The sequence below is a fragment of the Trematomus bernacchii genome, unplaced genomic scaffold, assembly GCF_902827165.1.
Source record: "Trematomus bernacchii unplaced genomic scaffold, fTreBer1.1, whole genome shotgun sequence".
Classification (NCBI taxonomy): Eukaryota; Metazoa; Chordata; class Actinopteri; order Perciformes; family Nototheniidae; genus Trematomus; species Trematomus bernacchii.
In genome coordinates, this window is record NW_022987714.1 from 3243724 (window position 1) to 3265531 (window position 21808).

General features: G+C 39.9%; 2 protein-coding genes across 2 annotated transcripts; one reads left to right on the plus strand and one right to left on the minus strand.

Moving 5' to 3' along the window:
* Positions 1-145: 145 nt before the first annotated feature.
* alpk3a (alpha-kinase 3a) lies at positions 146-12360 on the minus strand. Its single transcript, XM_034141403.1, has 15 exons — positions 12062-12360; positions 11492-11764; positions 10751-10872; positions 10293-10410; positions 8875-10171; positions 3856-6286; positions 3324-3471; positions 2690-2817; positions 2554-2589; positions 2195-2469; positions 2009-2097; positions 1693-1910; positions 1552-1600; positions 1143-1466; positions 146-401 (listed from the first exon to the last, which is right to left on the minus strand). Exons 2-15 carry the CDS (start codon positions 11629-11631, stop codon positions 365-367), a joined length of 5412 nt encoding a protein of 1803 aa, XP_033997294.1. The 5' UTR covers positions 11632-11764; positions 12062-12360; the 3' UTR covers positions 146-364.
* Positions 12361-13432: 1072 nt separating this feature from the next.
* malt3 (MALT paracaspase 3) lies at positions 13433-20966 on the plus strand. Its single transcript, XM_034141922.1, has 15 exons — positions 13433-13524; positions 13753-13823; positions 13927-14051; positions 14621-14759; positions 14900-15075; positions 15273-15369; positions 15802-15837; positions 15966-16169; positions 16856-17033; positions 17211-17285; positions 17457-17584; positions 18759-18908; positions 19477-19631; positions 20168-20275; positions 20401-20966. The coding sequence occupies exons 2-15, from the start codon at positions 13781-13783 to the stop codon at positions 20722-20724; spliced, it is 1938 nt and encodes a 645-aa protein (XP_033997813.1). The 5' UTR covers positions 13433-13524; positions 13753-13780; the 3' UTR covers positions 20725-20966.
* Positions 20967-21808: the final 842 nt, after the last annotated feature.

A 21808-nucleotide genomic window follows, 5' to 3' on the forward strand; every position in this document is an offset into this window, starting at 1 on the left:
GGATTTCATGTCAGGTCTTTATTATTCGTAAAAGGCAAGTGACTACAGTTACTATTTAACTTTGAATACCTGCACCATAAATACTCACAGCTCTTGTTCAGTGGAAGGTGGTTGTCAGTTGCTGTAAAACTTGACAGACTTCATTCAGGGAGCCTTACTTAGTGATTAATAGGCTTCTGAAAGTGCTGAGCCTGCTCTTTTTGTTCAGTGTGCTTTTATCCCACAGTCCATAGGTCGGATCCAAATTACTCTGTGAAACTCATTCAGCAGCTTTCCTCATTGCTGGGAACACACCCGTGTGTTTTCATGTCAATGAACATGAGCATACCATAGTTAAAGAGTTGACTGGTAAGCCCCTTACTCCTCATTGCTTTGCATTCACCAGCATATATTGAAATGAACTGAAATTGACAAAGAGGACACAGATAAAAAGTATTCAAAAACTACAAAAAAAGTTATGCCAAAGACAAAGTGCACACACAAATATTTGACCTCAAAAAGGTGTCATTTCACAGCATGAGCTCAACTTTGCTGTGTAAAAAATGCTGCATAGGCATTACTAATGCAAGCCAAAAATAAAGTCTCTAAAATAAATGTTATATCCTACGCTCATACTGTACATCACAGAGGAAAATGCAGCATTAATATGAATAGGATACCCTCAACCCGCTCTGTGGCGTTGATTTTATTATCCATAGTTCTCTACATCACACCATCATCTCTTATGGGTATGTCAGGTTAATTTGTCAATGATCACGTTTTTTGTATTATTACTGTGAGAATTATTTGTCCACTCGTAGAGCTGAGGCAAGTGTTTCAAACTATCCAATAGCTAACGTCATCTCTACTCTGACCGAGTGTTTCTTTTGCTTCTGTGAAAGTTAATACAATGCTTTAGCTGTTGACATTCTTACCAACCTTTCAACTACAGCCAGTAGCTGAAGGATAGATGTAATATAATTGTAATGAAAGCTGAGAAATTCACAGCAATCTCAATGACAAGTCAGGCCAACAAAACACTCCTTTTTAGTCTCACTCTTTCCTTGTCCTTGCTGGTTTTTCGTTACTGGAAAGAAAATATAATACCGAACCATTTAAAACAATAAAATCTTGCTTGACACAGAAGAGGCACATCTTCCTACCTCACTTCAAGAACATCAACAGTTACTGCAGGCTTGGGCTTTGCGCCTGATTTATTATCCTCGGTCTCCTGGACTCTTCTAGTCACCTTTGGGCTAGCCTTTCGGGACGTCTGAGGGCTTTGTCCTTTCCTCTGCAGCTGTGGGCTGTTAGAGCCCAGCTTGCGGTTGAGCAGGGGGCTCCTGGAGCCCTTTATCTTGGTGGGTTGACTGTCAATAGACTTCAGTGAGCGCAAGCCGAGAAGTCCACAGTAGTAGTTGCACTGATGGTGTGTCAGGAACTGTTCGAACACCTCGGGAGAGCCCTGCTCTGTTAGTCCTTGGTATCTGAAATAAAGGGGAAATGTTTTTATTACAGCTATTCTGATAGAAAGCTACATTTACATGTGCATGCCCTGATGTAGATACAAACCCTTTTGACTTGGTCACAACTCCAACATTTGTTATCTTTGTTTCAACACCTGCAAATATAAATCACAGAAGATTATTATTATTATTGTTATTTAAATAAATAGACAAATGATTGCACTTGTAAGCATGATGTGGGCCTTACCCTCCAGACGAGTAACCAGCAAATTGCCGTGTGTCCACTGATGGATCCAATGCTGGAAGGCGCTGCATTTCTGCTCCACCTCAGAGCCGGTTTGTGTTATCAGCCTGCCTTTAGGATCCATCCTGCAGTACTTGAGGAATTCACCTTTAAGGTCAGCCTCCAATGTGGCATATGGCACAGAGTTTGCAGGCCGGTACATCAGATACTGAGGAATCACTCTGTGGGAAACACAAAAAGCGGGTTCATCACAAGCAGTGTTTTAGATTTTGATAGGAATTTATTATCAGAGTTACTGTATAATAAGTGTGGTACTTACTCTAGTGAAAAGCCAAAGTTCTCAATAAGTCTTGCTTCAGCCGCAAAGATTTTACAGTATTCTCGCATCATGTTTTGGACTTTGCATTCCTAGCAACACAAATAATTGAATAAAGCAGATAAATGTCATGAAAATCTAATCACCAGGAATTATTGGAAGCAATTTACACAAAACTCCACAACTCACTTGCTTAGTTATCTGTAGATTTTTGTCTGGCAGGTTGCTCTCCTGTGTGTTCCCATAGGCGATGGGGCTTCGAACTTTGATGATGCATGCGCTTCCAGACTCAAAGACGGGATCCAGGCCATAAATGACCTTCACTTTGCTGGCCTTGTGAGCGCAGCCCTCTCCAATCTGCGCAGTCTCGGTCATAATGCGGCCAAAATATTTTTCACCCCAGCTGCCACAGTCCCCCAGGCCTTTGCTGAACAGCAGCGGGGTCATCTCGATTTCCTCTCCAACTAAAGGAAAACAGAAACACATATTTACATTGAGCAAAATTAACAGAAAAACGTTGGCTGATATGTTATAACTAAAGAATGTACCTTCCAAGTCATCTTTTAGTAGTATCTCAGACAGAACTGTAAACAAATAAATACAGAATGAATCATAAAATCACTTTTTATATCGTATTAGAAATTGATTTCACACTAAAGAATGTTAGGGAATACTGTATCTTACTGTCCTCGCTGAGCAGGAAGTCAGTGGTGTCAGTCCCATATTCATTATTGATCGTACAGCCATATACCCCACAGTCATGGCTGGATGCTAAAACAACAGCCAGTGCTACTTGGCTTTCATCTCCTCCACTTGAGGATGCAAAAGGGGAAAAACACATAATCATGAAACCATTTTAGATAAAGATTCAACAACAACCCACAAGGTGTCACTGTGAGATAGATGGCCACTCTGTGCTGACACAGCAGCCCATAGCACATATAGACGTTTAATGTCCCCTGGAGATGGGAAAAATATTGTGTCAGGTTACAGCGTCTGTGTCTAGCCAGAGATTCACCCATCTGTGCCACAGCTGTGGGGCTCTCAGTCACATGAGCTGGACGCCTCTGCAGTGAGAATTTGAGAATGACAGAAAGCCATGGGCGAACTCAGAGGCCAAAATTAATCCTGTTCATCCTTGACGCATTATTGTCGCACTTTTGGAACCTGGCCACTTTTACCAGTCATGTCAGCTGTAAATGCTCAAAAGTATAGCAGCAGTAAGTAATACAACAACTCAAGCACCATATGACACTGCTGTGTATTTGTGTTACAGGTGGTTCAAGTAGTGTTGTTGTAAGGTAAGAAGGGGATTTACCTTCTCTTCACTTCTAGAATTTCCTCCTCATCTCTGTACCACTTGATGGTGGAGTCACTGAGCACGTTGAAGAACTGGCACCACAGCTTCAGGTGTCCGGAGGCATCCGGGAACGGCTCCCCCCGGATCTTACGGATGACCTGCGGAGCTGGTGGTGCATGAGAGAGGGGCCCAAGGTAAATATTTACTACTGGAGAGTTGAGACTTTCTAATGTTTCCACTTCCTCGAGTACTTAGACTAGATTCAAGTGTTGACAAACTAACTATTTGACATAACCACTCGTGTTACGATGTTTTGGGAAAAAACAGACAAAAAAGTCAAATGAACAGGCATTGAACTGCTAATTGAGTATTGAGCCAAATTGAGAATATTTTTTCTATTTTCTTTAAATAAAGTAAAATTATGAAAAGTTATAGTGTTAACATACAGTAATATCATATTGTGCCTACAAGTTGATACAGCTCTCATTGGAAACATACACATAATAACATATTCACAAATTTCATCTGTAAGCACTGATGTATTCTTTACCTTTCAAAGGGTCTAGCTTATTTTCAGCAGGTTTCTCCTCTGGTTTGGTGCTGACTGGCTCCACAGTGGGAGCCTGCTCCACAACTTTTGGCACCTCCAAGGTGGCCTTCCTGCGGCTCAGCAGAGGAGAGCGCCTCTCCATTGGTGGGGTATTTTGTCCAGTGGGAGCTTGTAGTAATGCTGCTCTGCGCGCCTGGCTGGGTGACATGTAAGGGCTCTCCTTCTTGCTTAGAGTATCCAAGGCACCTACCACTGCTCCCTCTCCATCTTCTTTAGGTTTTGGCATGAATATCTTGCGACGAGCTCCGGAGGCCAGCTCCTCAGGCGTGGCGGAGCGTATGAGTGTCAGACTGTCTCTGCGCTTCAGACGGGGACTGCTCTCACAGGACAAGGAGGATGTTGGTGTTGAGCCTCCACTTAAATCTTCATCTGTTTTGTCATTAGTTAATATGTCTGAGTCTTGAGAAGCTCTGGACATGAATTTGCGAAGACTGGCTGGACTCAATGATGGGTGTGGTGGGGGTTTAAAGCAGAGTCTCTCAACAGATGGTCTGTTTCTTTGGAGGTCCTCTACAGAAACAGTATTCTCTATCTTTGCCTCTTTTAGGGGTTTTACCTTCAAGACTTCAGGTACAATGTTGTCTTTGGCTACGTTATTGAAGGAAAGCACATTGTCACCAACTTTTGGAATCAGAGCTTCATATAGCATAGAGGGAGTGTTTTCTTTAATACCCTTTTCTGAAGTTTGTACTTGCATCTGCTTGCCACTTTGAGTTTTTTCAGCCGCAGTTGTATTATTCTCATCATCAGCATCCTGCTTGGTTCCCCTTTGCGGAGCAGCTGAAGTTTCTGTTTCTGTCCACTCACTTTGAGTGGGCAGTGTGAGTCCAGAATCACTTTCATGACAAGTGACGGAGATTGGCGGCACCACAAACAAAGGCACTGTTGGAGTATCATCAGTCTGCCGTGCCTTTACACATACTTCGTCCTCCTTATCATCAGTGCATGAAACACTTATAACAGGAATTGATGCATGATTCATCTGGGGGAGCTGTTCACTGCTCTTCTTGTGTGCTGGCTCCAGCTCAAATATATTTCTCTTGTCATCTAATTGCGCAACTTCCTTTATTTCATCTGTAGGGGAGAGGTTGCTGTCATTCTGCATACTTTTGTGCGTGGGCAGCAAACTTGGAAAATGATCCAAATTCTGCTCTATTACCTCACACACATGAGTTGCATCATGTTTTTGCAAAGTAGGAGGCTCTGATTCGTCCTTGTTTAGTGCCAGAATAGTTAGTGGAAGAGTGGGCTCTTTGAGCTCAGGCTCGATTATTTCAATTATTGGAATTACAAAATGTTCCATTGGGTTTACGCCTGCCACAGTTGGATTTATATCTGGGGTGTCTTCAATAGTAGATATTTTGATCTCTGGGATCTTCAGTGAAGGCTTGCCCTGCTTAATCACACAGCCATTTTGATGTGAATCAATCCTGTGTTTCTTATTTTCAGTTACTAAAAGGCTCTTTGATTCATAAAACTCATCTGCTTTCACTGGTTTTATCTTTTCAGTCTTTACTTCTAACTTTACACACTCATTCATTGCTTCAGTGCTCTCACTTTCTAAAATTGCCTCCACCTCTTGGGTTCTAAGATCGTTACAAGACTTCACTTCTGAATCTAAAGCAGAAATCAATACCTCTTTCAATTTGCTTTCCTCTTCACTGCTTCTCAAACCTGTTTTTAAACTCTGTATTGCACTGACATTGTGTATTTTAGTGCTCTCCTCTACTACAGAAGAAGTGCATTCTTGCTGCATATTTAGGTCAACCTTTTCTAAACTCTCTGGGGCTACAGTAAGCGGAAAGCCTACATTCATTTCCTGAATAAGTGAAGTACATTCTGTCTGTTCTTTAACATTATCTTTCTCTACACTGTCTGTAGCCACAGAAGGGAGAGGTGAAAGCACCTGACCTGGTGATTCAGATTGACATGGCTCTATTCTCTCTTCCAGTGAACCTGTTCTTAATTTGGTAATCTCAGATCTGTTTATATCCGAGCAAGGCTGTTTGTTTGATTTCACTTCAGTTTTCTCATCCTCACATGACTTATTGGAGGAATGGCCCTCCCCTGTGTCAGGTTCTGTGCCCATCTTTGCACTGCTTATCTTCACTTCCTGTAACGTTTCACAGGGTGCTTCTCCAAGGCATTGGCTGTTTGACTCTGAGATAACATTGACAGGGGGAACGGGGGAACGTTCCTGTTCGTAAGGGCTGTGGGTCTGTAGCAAAAGAGTTGGTTTATCCCTAAGTGAGGACTCTTCTCTTGAAGCACGTTGATACGGTTGAGGTGAAACTACCAGGTGATCTGGCTCCTGCTGGTGAACGAAGTCCTCTTTGATAGCTGATACTATCTGAGAATATCTTTCTTCAGCCTGATAAAGGAAACAAAAAATCATTTTAGTACTTCAGGGCATTTGCAGCTATGGCAGTGTTTGTCTGTTGGAATGAACTCGATGACACACACATGCCTCACACTGCTGGTACTTCCTATGCATGCATGTAACATTTGTTAGTGGCATAGAGACCACAGAACCTACTGAAAAAAAGTGATAGGTATTTGTAAGACGCTTGTTAAAGAAGACTTACTGCAGTGACCTTTGACACTGACACTTTTAGACTGAGAAATGTTTCTCTACCATCAATTAACAAAAGCATTAACAGTGACATATTCTGGCAAACATGATATTGCAATGCAGAGTTACGTTCCCCAACAGAGGAGATCAGTGTGTGAATCAGTTGATTCATTACAAGTTGATAGTTAACGATAAATTGTTCAACAAAAAATGCGGAACAACTCCAGTTAAGTCAAGATATTTTTGTCTTGTATGACATGTCAGTTTATTAATAGGCACTTCTTTACCTCATGTCACGTGCAAGATGGCTGAAACAAAGTGTTTACATGCAAGGGTCCAATTAAATGTTTTTTAACAATTAGGGATGATATTTTTTTTAGTTAAAGATTGTCTGAATTTAGCTGACAATTTATTCTAACTTTCAATTATTGATTTTTATATGATGTAAAAATGTTATGTCTTTGAATAAAACAATTACACTGAGCTTGAAAGTGTTTCTGTGCTTTGTCTTCTATGTTGAAACACGTGGTGTTTACATAAATAACTTGCTTGTCAAGTATCTTGACAAAAGACATGTCATAACATGCATGATCTATACATCTGTTGTCATCATCAAGCTGTTGAGGTAACCAATCAAACTTAACATACTTCTTTAAGTGTGGATAGCATTAAGAGAAGATTTATGAATAAAGCTTCAAGCTGTAGTTTTGTTTTTCCCCTTACTGCCCCTTTTTTTGCTCTTCATACCATTACAATAAATGCAGAAGAGTAATGAAGCCACCTGCGCCACGTGACAACATGTTTGGCCAGCAGTGAGAACTAATAAAAAAAGAAGTTGCTGCTTTCGATGGAAGGGAACTGGTGTCATATTCAGTCTAAAAATGAAGCACACCTCCGTGTGTAAACATAATGTCTCACCAATGTGAGAAAAAACACTGTTCAGACAAAGCACTTGACTTCCTCATACAAGTAATCCATGACGTCAGATAGTAAATGCGGCCGTCCTAGAAATGTACAATTGTTGTTCCAAATTACGAACAAACGTGAACTCAACAGATTCACAACGTTTAAACATAGACTTCTGTTTCCTCTTCCACATGTCATTGTGCACGACAACATTTATTTTATGTGAATGGCCTATTCCATTCATCTGCTGGTTCACGGTACAAAGCAATACTGTAGGTTAACTCCGAATACCTTTACATACAAACATCAGTAATACAAAAATCTAACTTTAAGGAACATTTTGATTTGATGGATTTAAATAACCACATAAACATTTATAAATTATCGTAATAAAAAATGTCTTCATAACTTTCTTATTCTGCAATAAGGAAAATGTAATACATTTGAGTGATTTATCATTTATGTACAACAAAAGCTATTGTATGTTGGCAACTGTTTTTCAAAAGCTAGTGTCCCTCTAGGATCAACAGAGATTGTTCAAAAGGTCGTCTAATAGTTTCAGGTAAAATCTGAGAAGCTTTTTTTGCATATCTTTGTTTAAAATCTGGGAAGATCTGGACATGTATTAGCAGATTAAGATCAAACTGAGCTAGATCAATGTAATGCAAAAGTGGAAAGTACCCCATTCAGTATTTTTACTGTATGGGTGTTAATCATAGCATGACTGTCACACATGACATTCATGAAACAATTATTTAAGCTGACCCCCGAGATGACAGAAGTGCTGCCTTCCTGCTTCTTCTGTAGACGAGGAAGAGGTTTATTTTAAGTTACGGGGCGGCGGTGAGGAATGTGTCTAATGTGACGAGGTCCTTCTTTCATGCAGAGACCTGCCGCTCTGCTCCCGCTCAGCCAGACCCTCTGTCATGCAAAGGCCTGTTTGAAACGTGAGAACCCCTTCTGACATTCAGTTTCATCATGATCTCTGACGCACTGCTGTCCCACTCATTGCAGCCAACATATTAAGATATTCGCCATCCTATCTTACAGTGAATGTAAATCCACAACATCCCCCACCCACAAACATATCCAGTGCAAGTTGCTCGGTTCTTATAGTTCCCTATTTCTCACACACTACTGTATCTTGTTGGGCTTGTCACTCTTGAGTGATATAGATGCAGTAAAACCACAGCCTCACAGTACGACTCACTCCCCCTGTGGTTGAACACTGATGATGTTCAACCACATGATTTATAGCAGCTGCATTTCCTGATTGTCTCACACTTACTCACGCATATAACATAACAACTAGTCATCATATGCTAGCAGCAGTTCAAATCCTAAACTGTGTCATAGTTGACATAGTTCAGGGTTCAGCCCTGAAGTAGCTCATCTTGTTTGATCTTGTCACACAAATGCAGCCTATATATAACACTCAAGTGGCAGCCAGCTGTCCTCCAAGACCTCTGTACAGTACATACCTCAGTGAGAACTTGAAGCCCAGATAATGACATTTCTCCACCTGGACCAATGATCTCTGGCCCCACAGACACCTCCATGACCTCCACAGGACTGTCCTCTGCGTTCACACTCTCCCCCCTGGGCTGGTCTATGCTCTCAGGTGGTATCTTATGTTCTGGTGGATGGACTGTGTGTTGGACACTGGCTTCATGCTTATGTTCATGTGGCTTCAGTGACGCTGACTGTTGTTCTATATCCACAGATTTAGAAGGCTCCTTTGGTTGATCCATTTCCATAGGCACAACGTCCTCTTGGAGAGACTTGCCCACTTGGTTCTGCTCTGTTTGCAGCCGAAATGATGGTGGCGTTGAAACAGGAGAAGGGTTGAGCTCCCCTTCCTTGTTCTCAATGTGATCATGAGAGTCCTTTTTGGTCTTACCAAAGAAGAAATCTTTGACTGAGTGAAGAACAGAGGTTAAGGAAGCCTGTATGTTGTGATGGTCCTGATCCTTATGAGCCTTGTTGGGATGTCTGGCATGTGAACCATGTTTTGTGTTTGGTAGTGTATGTGACATCTCCAACAGTCTTTCCCTTTCTTTGTCCCTCTCTGTGGCCAGTTCCGCCGCTCTATTTTTCTCCCTTACATAATCTTCCTCTTTTTCTTGTTTTTCCCTCAATGTTTGCATCATCTCTTGCTCGCTCTCTTTACTGACACTTACAATAGGTATATCCATCTCTTCAGGGGTTTCCCCTTTGGATGAGTTCTGTTTCTCCTCTGAGGCCTGGAGAGTCTCTGCCAGGAATTGTGCCAAACCAATTCCTCCATCATAACAGTTTTCTCCTCCAATACCCATCATATTGGTGGTTCTGCTGCAGCTGCTGTTAACCTCAGCATCTACACCATTTGTGATCTTTATTTTCTTTTTGGCCAAGGTTTCCTCAGGTGGAGATATCTTCTTCTCCAGGACTTGGGATGCCACAGGTCCATTAGGTTCTGCAGCAGCTCCCAGTTGCTCCTCAGCCTCAGGCTCCTTGACCGCCGGCCTCCTCTCCAGTGGGGGGACATGCCTCTTCCTTGAAGGACGCTCTGGGCTAATTTGCGGTCTCTCTTTCTCAACGTTTTCTTTACCCCCCTTCTTAGTGTTTCCCTCTAGTTCGCTCTTCTTCTTTTCTGCTTTCTGCTTCAGCTTGTCAAAGAACCTCTGGTGGATCTTGTACTCATTCATGGTGCCGACCTCCAAAACTCCAGAGCAGGAGACAATACCTTTGCTATTGCTAGCTGAAACCTGATAGATGGCTGCATCATCCAATGTGCTTCTGAAAACAGACACATTTATCAATCTCATAGTATAGGTAAGCCAACGATGTAACAATTAAACCAATAAGTAAACAAATGAGAAGCTGAATTTCTAATAATTTACAAGGTTACGTTACATACTTGTAAATATGGAGGGTGTGGATTTTTCCATTACGATGAATTTCATATTTTGGGAGTCCACAGTACCGGTCCATTTCCATATCATCCTTATACCATTTCAGTTCTGGAGCTGGGTAACCTAAAGACATGGGTAGTAAACATAATGTACAGTATAGAAGCTTTGGCACGAACATGTTTTTAGGCTATGAATCATGTTTATGATGTGTCAACTGCAGGAACAGCTGCTGCTGTTATACAGGCCCACCCATCCTACAGTATCTGCCTGAAGCTAAAAACACAACATCCGGAAAGAAAAGCTCGAACATGATATTGGCTGTTGTGTTTAAAGAGCCGTTCAGGAAGAATAAAACAGTTATTTTCTGCAATCAACAGTAAACCCTTTCTTAGTGAACATACAGAAATGTTTCCGTTACTCCAACAAATCCCACACTAAGCCATGCAAGTGAACACACACGTACCTGATACCACACAGGAAAACTTCACATTGCAGTTTTCTGAAACTGCCTTCGATTTCAAGGTGGACTCAAAGGACGGCTGTATGTCCTCGGTCAGCTGAGCCATGACGCTGCACAAAGTGCTCCTGGAAGCAAACACTAATGCATTAGAGAGTCAATGTATTGCTTTTAAATCATAGACAGTTTGACACTTATACAGCATTATAACAGGGACGTCTTCACCTCTGTGCAGTACATTCCAATAACTTGCTTAATTAGGGAAAAAAGGATGTTAATGGAGATTTCTGGTAGTGACGAGAATGTAAAGGAGTGACAAAGACTTGTGAGAGGTCAAGCAAACATTGGTTGTCAATCCAACATTTAGAACGATGTTTATCAACGCAACACTGGACAAACCGGACACTTACATTACAGTTCAAACGTGTAGGTTTCATTCTTGGGGTAAACCGTTTTTTGTGGTTAAGATGTTAGTTGGGAGGAATGTTTTTAAAGTATGGATTACCTCGGTGACCTGTAGTGAGAATACCTTGAATAGCTATTCAGAGAGAAGGCAAATGAAGGGATGTCAGTGCTTGAGTTCTGTGTATAACCCACCTACATGAAATAGTTTAATAATGGCCCTCTTCTTTAACAAAAGGAGCACTTCTATTCTCATGGATTTAAAACAGAAACACATATCATTTATTTGATCATTTAGACAAAACATCCTCTACATAAATATAGATTATAGATGAGGCTGTCTACCTGTTTTCAGGCCTAACGTTCGAGAGGTAAGGATTGCGGCTTTCCGAGCGGCCATTGGAAGAGCTGCCCTCCTCTTCACTGAAGCTGCTTGTCCTCCCATTGCCAGAGACAGAGCTGGCCATTGGTCTTCTGGAAGTCATCGTCCACTGAAGCAAAAGGCAAAATCCGAGGGAAATGTATCAGCCACAGTACCACAGAACTGCTCTGCGTTCACGTCCAAGTTTTGTCTGTGTTCAAGGCACAAATGTAATGGTGTTATCCATGTAGAAGCCCCTGGAGAAGAAGAAAAAGAAACTGTTCAGAATGGTACCAGAATCTCTTGGAAGTTAATGAAATATAGTATGAGGTTAATTTGTTCAGCAAACACACCGTTCAGACTCAATGCCTGTCCTTTCTGACCAAGCAAAGTACTGCATTGGAGCAAGTTATAAATAGGACCGGCTATCAGACTGTGGAAGGGCTGTAAGTGGTCAATCACAAACCAAAGACATGCTATTGACTTGTACGTGTTAGGAATACAATTCAGGTGTTTCTTGGTCACCCCAAAACTAGGTAAATTGTCCAACTTACCATTAGATGTTGTCAATGTTGCTTTGGAGCCACAGTCTGTGAAGAAAGTCTCTGTAACTGCCTATCATAGACGCATGTGTTGCCAGCAGGGCCCTATTTATAGCAGCCCTACAAATAGTTGCAAGAGCACATACGTTTTTCCAAAACTAGACTATAGACAGAAGTCGAAAAACCTAACTGAAATTAAAGTAAAAGCTAACCATTTAGACCAGAGCAAATACCCCAAAATGTTATATCAACAAGGGTTGTACAATAAATTGTCCCTGCTTTGTTTTGATTAATCTAATTAGGTTGGAAAAAGGGTGTCCCATCTTGAGACACTGCAGTGGATGTGGACTTACAAAACATGTCTGTGTCGGTAGCTTGTGAAAACAAAATGCTCTATGTCCTGATTTGCCCAATAGTTGCATAAGGACAGCCCCCCTCACCTTGTATTGCAACACATGGTCAAAACATGGAGACCTGCTGCTCATGTTTCACATCAATTTGTGAAAAACAGGGTCAGCTGACAAATTACATAATTGTATTTAACAACGTATAGCTATTTGATGTGTTAGTTATAGTGTTTTTATTGTTTTAGATATATTTTGAGTTGTTTTACTTAATATTGAATTTGTTATTGATGAAACCTATTGTATTTATAATTGTATAATTATATTTGTATCTAATATTGTTTTTTTTTTCAACTCACTATTCTATCTTGGCCAAGAAACACTTGAAAACGAGATTTAAGATGTTCCTGATAAAAGGAAATACAAATGTAGCTTTAACAAACTAAACATAAAAAAACCTAACTCAAGTAGGCAAACATATTATTACATATATTATATTTAAACCTAACAGACTTATGTGAAAAGGCCTAATACAATAGTTGTAAAGGAGATGCTTATCATAATATCAGCATATTATACAGAATATAGTAATTCATTATACAACAATTACAATAAATGTACAAATAAAACATTAGTTGGCATACTATTTGAATATATTTAATTTAGATGCTTTAAAAAAATGGTAAAGATCACTCCATATTTTCTCTATCACATTGTGAGTGTCCAGTATGTCCCTAAACTCAATCTCTGTCATTTTACAACACCTGAAAAGGGGCCAGATTTCTTGTTACCGTAATGTCTGTAAAAGTGTCTCCACCTGCATATCCCCTGAAATGATTCCCATCAATTTAACCGGCGTAGAGTTCGTCTGCTTCAAACATTTTCAACTAAAAGCACATATTAATTTTCAAATCAAAATAAATCTCCATTTTGTCAGTAAAACAAAGGTGACAGACATATCATGTTCTTTGAGATGCCCCGGTATTATAGGCTTGTCGGTAATATGTGTGCATGCTGTCTCGTTCCGGTAAAGGGAAGTTATTTTTTTAGCTGCAAGTGAAGTTATGAGGTTTCACAGCAGGAAAACATACACTTACTGACAGCTGACCCACTGGTACATGGCTACAGCAGGTATAGCTACACTTACATCCTTATTGGTTGATTATGGACATTTCTATCTGATACGGTGTTGTGACTACAGTTGCTAATTGCGATAGAAAAGAGAAGTTATGGGCTGATGCTAGACTTTTAATGCCCTTATAACTTCTCTGTTAAAGCCGTTTCCTTATATTCTTGTCATTTCGTTGTTTTTCGATCTGGGAACTAACTCAATGTAAACTTTGACTCAACTTCCTACAGTCTGTTATAAGAAGAAGAAAATGCACTGATGACTGGATCCCGTACCAAATCCCGTCGAATAATGATCAGCGGTATGTTGTGTTTTTACCACAGCAATGGTTTGACTTTTTAAAAATAATAGTGACAACACAGTTGGATTTCATGTTAATGAGATTTTCCCTTGATTTGTTACAGAACTGTTCATAGTGCGGCACCCTTTCTCTGTGTGTTTACCTGCGGACCATAAGGTGACCCTAAGAGTCCGTGCTGAGGGCAAAGGAATCCTGCTCTACCAGTGGTTCACTGAAGATGATGAAGAGGTACGTAGTCTTCTTCACCTGTGCTTGTGTGTATGGGTTATGAAAACGTTCCTTTTTAAGGTTTTACAACCATACTCAAGCGTGTTAAATAGCGTTTGTTACTGTAAATGTAATGTGCAAATAATATCTGTGTGTATGGAGTATTTATTTTGTTATACCATCAATCAATCAATCAAGGTTTATTCATATAGCAGCCCAATATCACACATGTGTCTCAGTCGACTATGAGTTTATACAGAATATGAACACAACACCCTTTGTCCTTGGACCCTCACAACAGACAAGGAAAAACTTCCAAAGATACCACTTTATGCTTCTTATACATTTTAAACTTTTTACACCAGTAGGCTTAACTTATTTGATAACTTTAGGCAATTTTGAGATTCAGATTTATAATACAAGATATAATCAACAAATAGTTTATTATTATAAGTTAAATTCACTAGCTACTCAGCTGTTTGTACAGTAAAATGATAAGCTCCACCTTTATCAGCTGAAACATTAAAGTGATGAACACATTATTGTACTGATAATTATAATACAATGATAATTTCCCTTTTCACTTCCAGGTGTTTGCGGGCAATAAGGAAGACTTGACCATACAAGCTAAAAAATCTCAGCTCTACATCTGCCGAGTGAGTGACAACTTCTGTAACTGCGTGTTCAGCGACTGGGTGAAAGTGAAGGTGTTGGACATTGATAAATCAGGTATGCATTGTGCCATTGTCATGTTAATTTCTATTGTAGTAGTGTAGTGCTTTTTCCGTTATTTTGCATACTTCAACATAGCCCTTGGGTGTTGGCAGTAAATACGTGTTAAGCATATTGCTTTTATCTTATTCTATCAGGGTTGCCCATTCACTGGCAAGGCGAGCCACACATCGCTGTGAGCCCTAAACCCCAGACAGTCCGACAAGGTAAAAAACTCACTCTCCACTGCGCTGCCTTTGGCATCCCCACTCCACACTATCAGTGGTACAGAAATGGACAGCCGCTGCAGGATAAGACTACTGGCACGCTACAGGTAAGAACGGAGTGTTTACTTAGCTCAGTGCTGACAGTGATTGTTTACACTGTACTGTATTTACTGGTTCATTTCACTGGGTATGAATCACTGCACTTTGGTGACATTTTTGCCAAGGTTTTAATTTATGGATGAGTTATCTTACATGCCAGAAAGACAAACAATGATAGGAATATAATCTTTTGTAATACCTGCAGATTGACAATGCAACAGCCGAACATGAAGGATCATACTTGTGCTGCATATCTAACATACTACAAGAGACATGGACTGAACCAGTGGATGTTGACATTGGTAAGTCATAACTTTTATCCACAGTTTAAAGTCTTTCTTTTTAGCAAAGTACTTTACTTCCTCCAGTTCTCATGAAAAGGCTGTGAAGAAAACATTCCTTCCATTCCATAAATGTAGTACTTAGAAGTTATTTCCATTATGCAGCAGGTACTTTCCCATTTCTACAGACAAAAAAGGAAGTAGGACTTAAAATAGTGCATAATCCGAGCCTTAGACACCCAACAGGAAAGAGGTGTAAAGTGAAACTAGCTCTTGCATTGTTTTTCCTGTTTGTGACTTATGTTGTGGCGTGTAGAGTATGGATCACAAAATATCGTCCAATTTATTTTAAAATACCCTTTGTGTACATTCTTGATAAAAAATGATAGTACTTAAGATCAGATTTTTGTTTGAAGAAACTGATTTGTGCTTCTCTTTTTCACACTTCTTTAGTGCCAACGGATCAGCTTCCTACTTCAGCAACCACAGGTACGCATAACGAAAGAAACTCGGTGTTAACCCTCGCTAGTTTTAGTGTGCTTTAATAGAAAACAATCACAGTATGAGAATTAGGTTGCGTTGCTTTAATTAGAATGTAACTTATATCTTTGTTGCAGCCACTGATAAAGTTGCCCTCCTTATTGGCAACCTGAATTACTCCCACCACCCGGCCTTGATGGCCCCCATCATGGATGTGCATCAGCTGGCCAACCTCCTGCAGCAGCTTGGCTTCAGAGTGGTTTCCCTGCTGGACCTCACCAGAGAGGAGATGCTAGCCGCTATAGAAAAGTTCATTCAGCTCCTTGACAGAGGAGTTTATGGTGATTATAATTTGTCTCTACATAAAATTGTTTCTAAATTAGCTACATATTTCTGTTGTTTCATGATTGAACAAATTCTGCAACAAAAAAAAAACGTTTTGTTGGATCTGAGATATAACATTGTAACTTCTTCTGGTTTGTTCTGTGGCTATTATCTTTTGTTGTCCATGCGTCATGGGTCACGCTTGGTTTACAGTACCAATATCTTGCTTTACACGTATTCGTGGTTGAGTGAGCAGATAAGGTTAAAGATAAGCATAGGCATTTGTAACAGCATATGCTAAATATGGCACGTCCTCTATGCCTGAAGCACTTTGAGATTGGGTCATTCACAATCAGGCAAATACATTCTGTGTATCACATCCACGGTGTTAAACAAAAAAGAAAGGTGGCCCCTCATCTTATGAAAAATGTGAGCTATTAATAACTAAAGCATACAGCTGCACAAGTCATATTGTTAAGGGGAACTGTACACCCAATAAGGATAAGAGAACTGCTTTGTCAGAATGATACTGTGTGTTACTATTCTCTACTTTCTCTTGCTAATAACGAAATAAAGACGGAAGCAAACATATCATACTGTACTGAAATCAGATAACTTTTTCATGTTAGGTGGAAAATATGATGATTACAATTTTTGTGGTCTTGCCGCTGTAATTAGATGTATATTTTATCCCTCTCAACAGGCCTTTTCTACTATGCGGGTCATGGATATGAGCATGCTGGGAGGAATTACTTGGTAGCTGTTGATGCTCCACAACCGTACCGACCTGAAAACTGTGTCTGTGTGCAGAGAGTCATGCGCAGTATGCAGGAGAAACAGACTGCACTGAGTGTAATGCTTCTGGACACATGTAGAAAATGGTAGGTGCAGTACTTCCTTTCTGTTTTCACAAACTGACAGTAACGCATATATTTTCACATTTTATTTTTTAAATGATTATTAAACAAACTGTTATATTCTGTACATATTATTAGATGTTATTCATAATATGCAGCTTGATTGTTTCAATACCCTGAACTGTATTTTACTTTATACAGGTACAACCAGGATTGCATACCTTCGGGTATTATGCCTTTAGGACCCACAGGGAACACTGTTTATGGTTATGCCACGTATGTACTTTTTACGAGCCGTTTAATACATATTCAATTGCAAATTCAAGAACCTTTTTTTATTTCAATTCAGTCAACATGCTGTAGAAAGTAATGTTTATTTAAAAATAATAACTAAATAGTTTGGTCTCTGATTATTTTGAATAACATTTCCTGTATTAACCGATGCAGATGTGAAGATGCTGAGGCTTTTGAGGTCCAGGACGGGGGGAAAAGTACTGGAATCTTCACAAAGTACTTGAATGCACACATCCTACAGACCGAGAAAGTCACACATGTCTTAGAGAGAGTGTCAGAGGGTATGTATTTCAAACGGGACTGTTTCTTTTTTTTGTATGTGAGCAAATTCTAGGATGATAATGAATTCATCAGTTTTTTGTTTGTTTTTTCTCGTTCAGTAAGTTGACAGTGGCTAAACAGATAAAAAGGGAACAGGTTGTTCTTCGGTGCGCTGGCTGGGTCACCGAGACGTTTTATAATGGTTAGCTACTAATTTTAGTGTTTACTCAGGACAGTAGTATAGCAGTGACTGGCGGGGTGGGAGTTATCAAATGTTCCCTTCCTGAGAGCATGTTTGTCTGCTTGATGGGTCTCTGGGAGATTTATTTTTCAAGGTACCATTAGCATATGACCTCATTCTCTGGAAATTCACACTGTTGGCAAGAGAACAGCAGGAAACCTGAGTGCTTGCACCCTGCAAGACAGCTGCTCTGCCGTTTAGGCACCCATGCCACGGTGCTCATGAGCTCACAGGACTCCCTGCTGACAGAATTCTGTGTGTCGGGGTTTGTGTATGTTGACGTATTTAGATGAACAAATTAACCATGATTATGATTTTTCAGGTTTGATCCTTTTTCACTTTTTATCTCTTTGTATTCAAGTGAACAATATAGGCAGTAACTTAAACATTCCTGTGCCTCTGCTTTTGATATCGCTCATCTTGTCTGGTACTTTTTGAAATGGAAGAAGAGCGGCTGGTTGCTCATCTATTATAGTGAAGACAGCTCGCCCCAGATATCCCTGAAGCCAAATATTCTCAAGTCAAGCATAAATCTACGGTATATTAGATATTTGCGACATGGCTTTTACTACTGGTTAGTCCACCCTGTTTATGATTCCTATGTTTGCATGTACTCAATCTTTTGTAATAGGGTTTCCAAACTTCCAGGTAATTGCTGTGAAGATTAAATCACTTTTCAAATTTCCCAAGGTTCCTCAAAGTCAGCCATGTGAAGCTGATGAACTTTTCTTTCTTGCTATTGCAGAACTCAGGAAGCCCCATGAGCCAAAGTGTATGAATTCCAATCCTATTGTAGTTGCTAAAGATTAACCCTAGTAGTTAGTGCAGTGTTGAACGTGGTTAAAGTAGACTGAGTGAAATATGGGGAAAACACCCTGGAAATGTGTATGTGAAGTTGCTGTAGAGTCTTGCAGGCTTTTATTTACTTGTATATTTCTCCCTCTCTACACCAGATCTTGGCAGAGACCCTCTAGTCACAGGCAAGCAGCAGGTGGAGATAAAACACACACTGAAGGAACCTCGATCTCTTGCTGACCCAGTTCAGACTGCCGGACACACGGGAGAACTACATCTGCGCGATGCCTGCTGGAGACAAGCAAACAGTGAGTTGAGGAAACTGTCTTACATGTTTTTTCCAGGTGAAATCACATTCAAGAGCTGATGTTAAAACATACACAGTTTAAATACAGTTTATTTTACATCAAGTAAACCACAGTTCCATTTCTTGATCTACTGCCCTCGATAGTGTGGGAGATTTTTTTTTTACTATACCTCCTACACACATGTGACAAACCAAGCGCCGACAGACATTGTGGTTTAATTGGATATTTTCAGCACCATTCAAAAACACTAGTCATTGTTTTTGATTAATCAAAAAGGGGAACTGGTTTGTTTAACATTGTCCTGTTTACTGAAAATATGTTTTTCAATGGCACCATAACTTCCTGAAATTAATTTGACCCCTTTTTGAATGATAAAAGATCATGTTAAAATGTCATCTACTTTAGACAAGACGAATGATAAAATGTCTGCGGTCTAAATTATCAGATCAGCTGCTCCATCAGTAAATCATTGTATACCATAATGTGTAAATGTACAGTCAAATCGAAAGAATAATATGTTAACCTAAGTCATTATTTGATAATAAACCTTTTTCATATCTCCTTTCAGAACTACCACGGAAGAAGCGGCGGATGTTTGTTTGCGGGGTTGAAGTGGAAGTCAGCTTCTCAGCTTTGTTCTCTAATGTCTTGATGGCTTTTGCCACTGTAAAGACTAAAGGCCCCCGGACCCAGGACTGCACCGTCACCCTGAGCAGCATACCTGTAAATATTTATCTTTACTTAAAACTATCCTGTCAAGTTATATTCTCATCGAATTAGGAGCCACAGGAGCTCTATACAGTGAGATGTTTGAAGCAAGGCACTGTTCTTTAAAGAAACAAAAACCCACTATGCAAAAGTAAACAGTATACATTAAAGTGTGACTTTCTGTTAATATGACTACACAAGTTGTATCTGCATCATAAATTCCACAAGGGCTGTCAGTTTCCATGAGCAAGCAGAATTTCTCTGGTGACCAAACAACCCCACGTTTAACATGTCGGAGGAAGTTCTGCCCATATATAGACTTCCAGTCTACAGCCACAGACAAAGAAAAAGGAAGTAGTGATAGTCATATGCTGTACTTCTTTAGCCTATTAGATGAATGCAGAATCCTTGCCCATACTGACATCTAGTGGCTGATTAATGAAAGGTTTTATCATAAGGTGCATTTCTAGCAGTCAGTCATTGCCTGGCCAGTGTTAAAGCAGGACAATTGTGATAATACTGACAAAATCTTATATGCTTTAAATCTTTAGCCAATGGAAGACATCTTTTCCGGGCCAGAGGACATGGACTCTTTACTATTTACCAAATCTGAAAACGTGGACTCTACACTGCGACTTTGTGCTCTTCAGAAGCTTACGGTATGTAGTCAATAATGTGTGTGATTCTATCCTGACAATGTTTTTGAAAAACAAAACGGAGAAAGTATTTACAAGAAAATATATACAATCAATTTGAAATGGTGTTTATCATTTGTCTTTGTCAGGAATCGCTGATCATCAAAGTTGATCTACACTATACTGATATGGACAGTAAGCTGCGCCAGACAGAAAGCCAACAAGTAGACATAGGAAAGCCTTTGGTGGCATCCTGTAAACTGCACAGGAGGAATCATACAACACCAGCCAAGAAAAAAGAAGGTGCTTCTGCTCAAAGTATGGGCAACATTACAAGCAGCAAACCACGGCTGCATCAGACTCAGGCTGGCCCTTTCACCAGAAAGGCAGAGTGTGCTGCTAAAGTTGCAGTTACAAGGGGCAACGAACCTGAAGAGAACGATGAAAATGAACTGCAAGACTTTACTTTTTGACATTTGCCTGTCAATGAGTCTGTGGATGATGAATGAGTGAGTGGATGGCTGAGGTTTGTGTTTGATTGGCCTTTCCAGCCTTTAATTATTAGCTCAACACAGAAGAAACATTAACACTTAATTTAATAAATGTATTGTACTTTTTTTGAATCACTTTTTCATTTGTGGCAAGCTGGCTAGCCTAACAAAGAGTAACAACCTTTACTGTTAATAATTTATCTAATAAAAATCACTACTTTCCACCTTTTTTTGTTGTTGTCATTTTCTAAAAGTGTATATTGTTATTACATCTTACTCTCCAATCAACAGTTTAAATGGATTACAACGTTTTAACATTGAATAGACTACATATACAGCTCGGAAAAATAATAATAGACCACTGCAGCATTATCTGTTTCTCTGATATAGGTAGCCTATGTGTTTGAGTAAAAGGAATTTGTTTCTTGCTCCCTTTACCCTGTAACGTTACAAAGGGACATATTTAAGCGATAATCTTACAATAAATACGAAACCAAGGTCTAATGTATGCATATTTCACAACTACTAATAGCTAAAGTATTCGATGGCAGCAACAGTCCATGATAGCTCGCAGTGATCGTATAGTGGTTAGTACTCTGCGTTGTGGCTGCAGCAACCTCGGTCGAATCCGGGTCACGGCAGGGAGTGAAAGACCTTTTGGATTTTCGTACAATATTTACAACGCTGAAACACAATTATACCCATGTTATGGTTAACGTGGTAAGCTGTAGAACATACCTTGGATTTTCATGTGAAAGAAAATAACGGTTTACTGATAGAAATGTGGTCAACTCTGCTGTGAGAAGTAGGTCAAAATTGAATAGTAGAAATATTAAACTGCTTATAATTATAGCGAAAATTCTCTATCACCTTACATGTATCACCCAAACCATTAACATGCCATAGTACACTATGCACCATACAAACAGTAGTTGCACTGTCTACTTGAAACGCACTAACTATGACTGGCCTGCAGGTGGCAGTAGAATACATTAAATACTCACCCAAGATGACCTGGTAAGAAGTATGATAAATAACCTCTGCCTCCTGTCTGAATGGCTAACCT

Excerpts from the sequence above, each read along its gene's own strand:
- alpk3a (XM_034141403.1), bottom strand. The coding sequence starts at position 11,631 with ATGACTTCCAGAAGACCAATGGCCAGCTCTGTCTCTGGCAATGGGAGG. Across the intron at positions 2,098-2,194 it reads ATCTACAGATAACTAAGCAA|GAATGCAAAGTCCAAAACAT; the intron begins GTGAGTTGTGGA and ends TTGTGTTGCTAG. Across the intron at positions 1,467-1,551 it reads GTTGTGACCAAGTCAAAAGG|ATACCAAGGACTAACAGAGC; the intron begins GTTTGTATCTAC and ends CCTTTATTTCAG.
- malt3 (XM_034141922.1), top strand. The coding sequence starts at position 13,781 with ATGACTGGATCCCGTACCAAATCCCGTCGAATAATGATCAGCG. Across the intron at positions 16,170-16,855 it reads CCTTGACAGAGGAGTTTATG|GCCTTTTCTACTATGCGGGT; the intron begins GTGATTATAATT and ends CCCTCTCAACAG. Across the intron at positions 17,585-18,758 it reads CTTAGAGAGAGTGTCAGAGG|ATCTTGGCAGAGACCCTCTA; the intron begins GTATGTATTTCA and ends TCTCTACACCAG.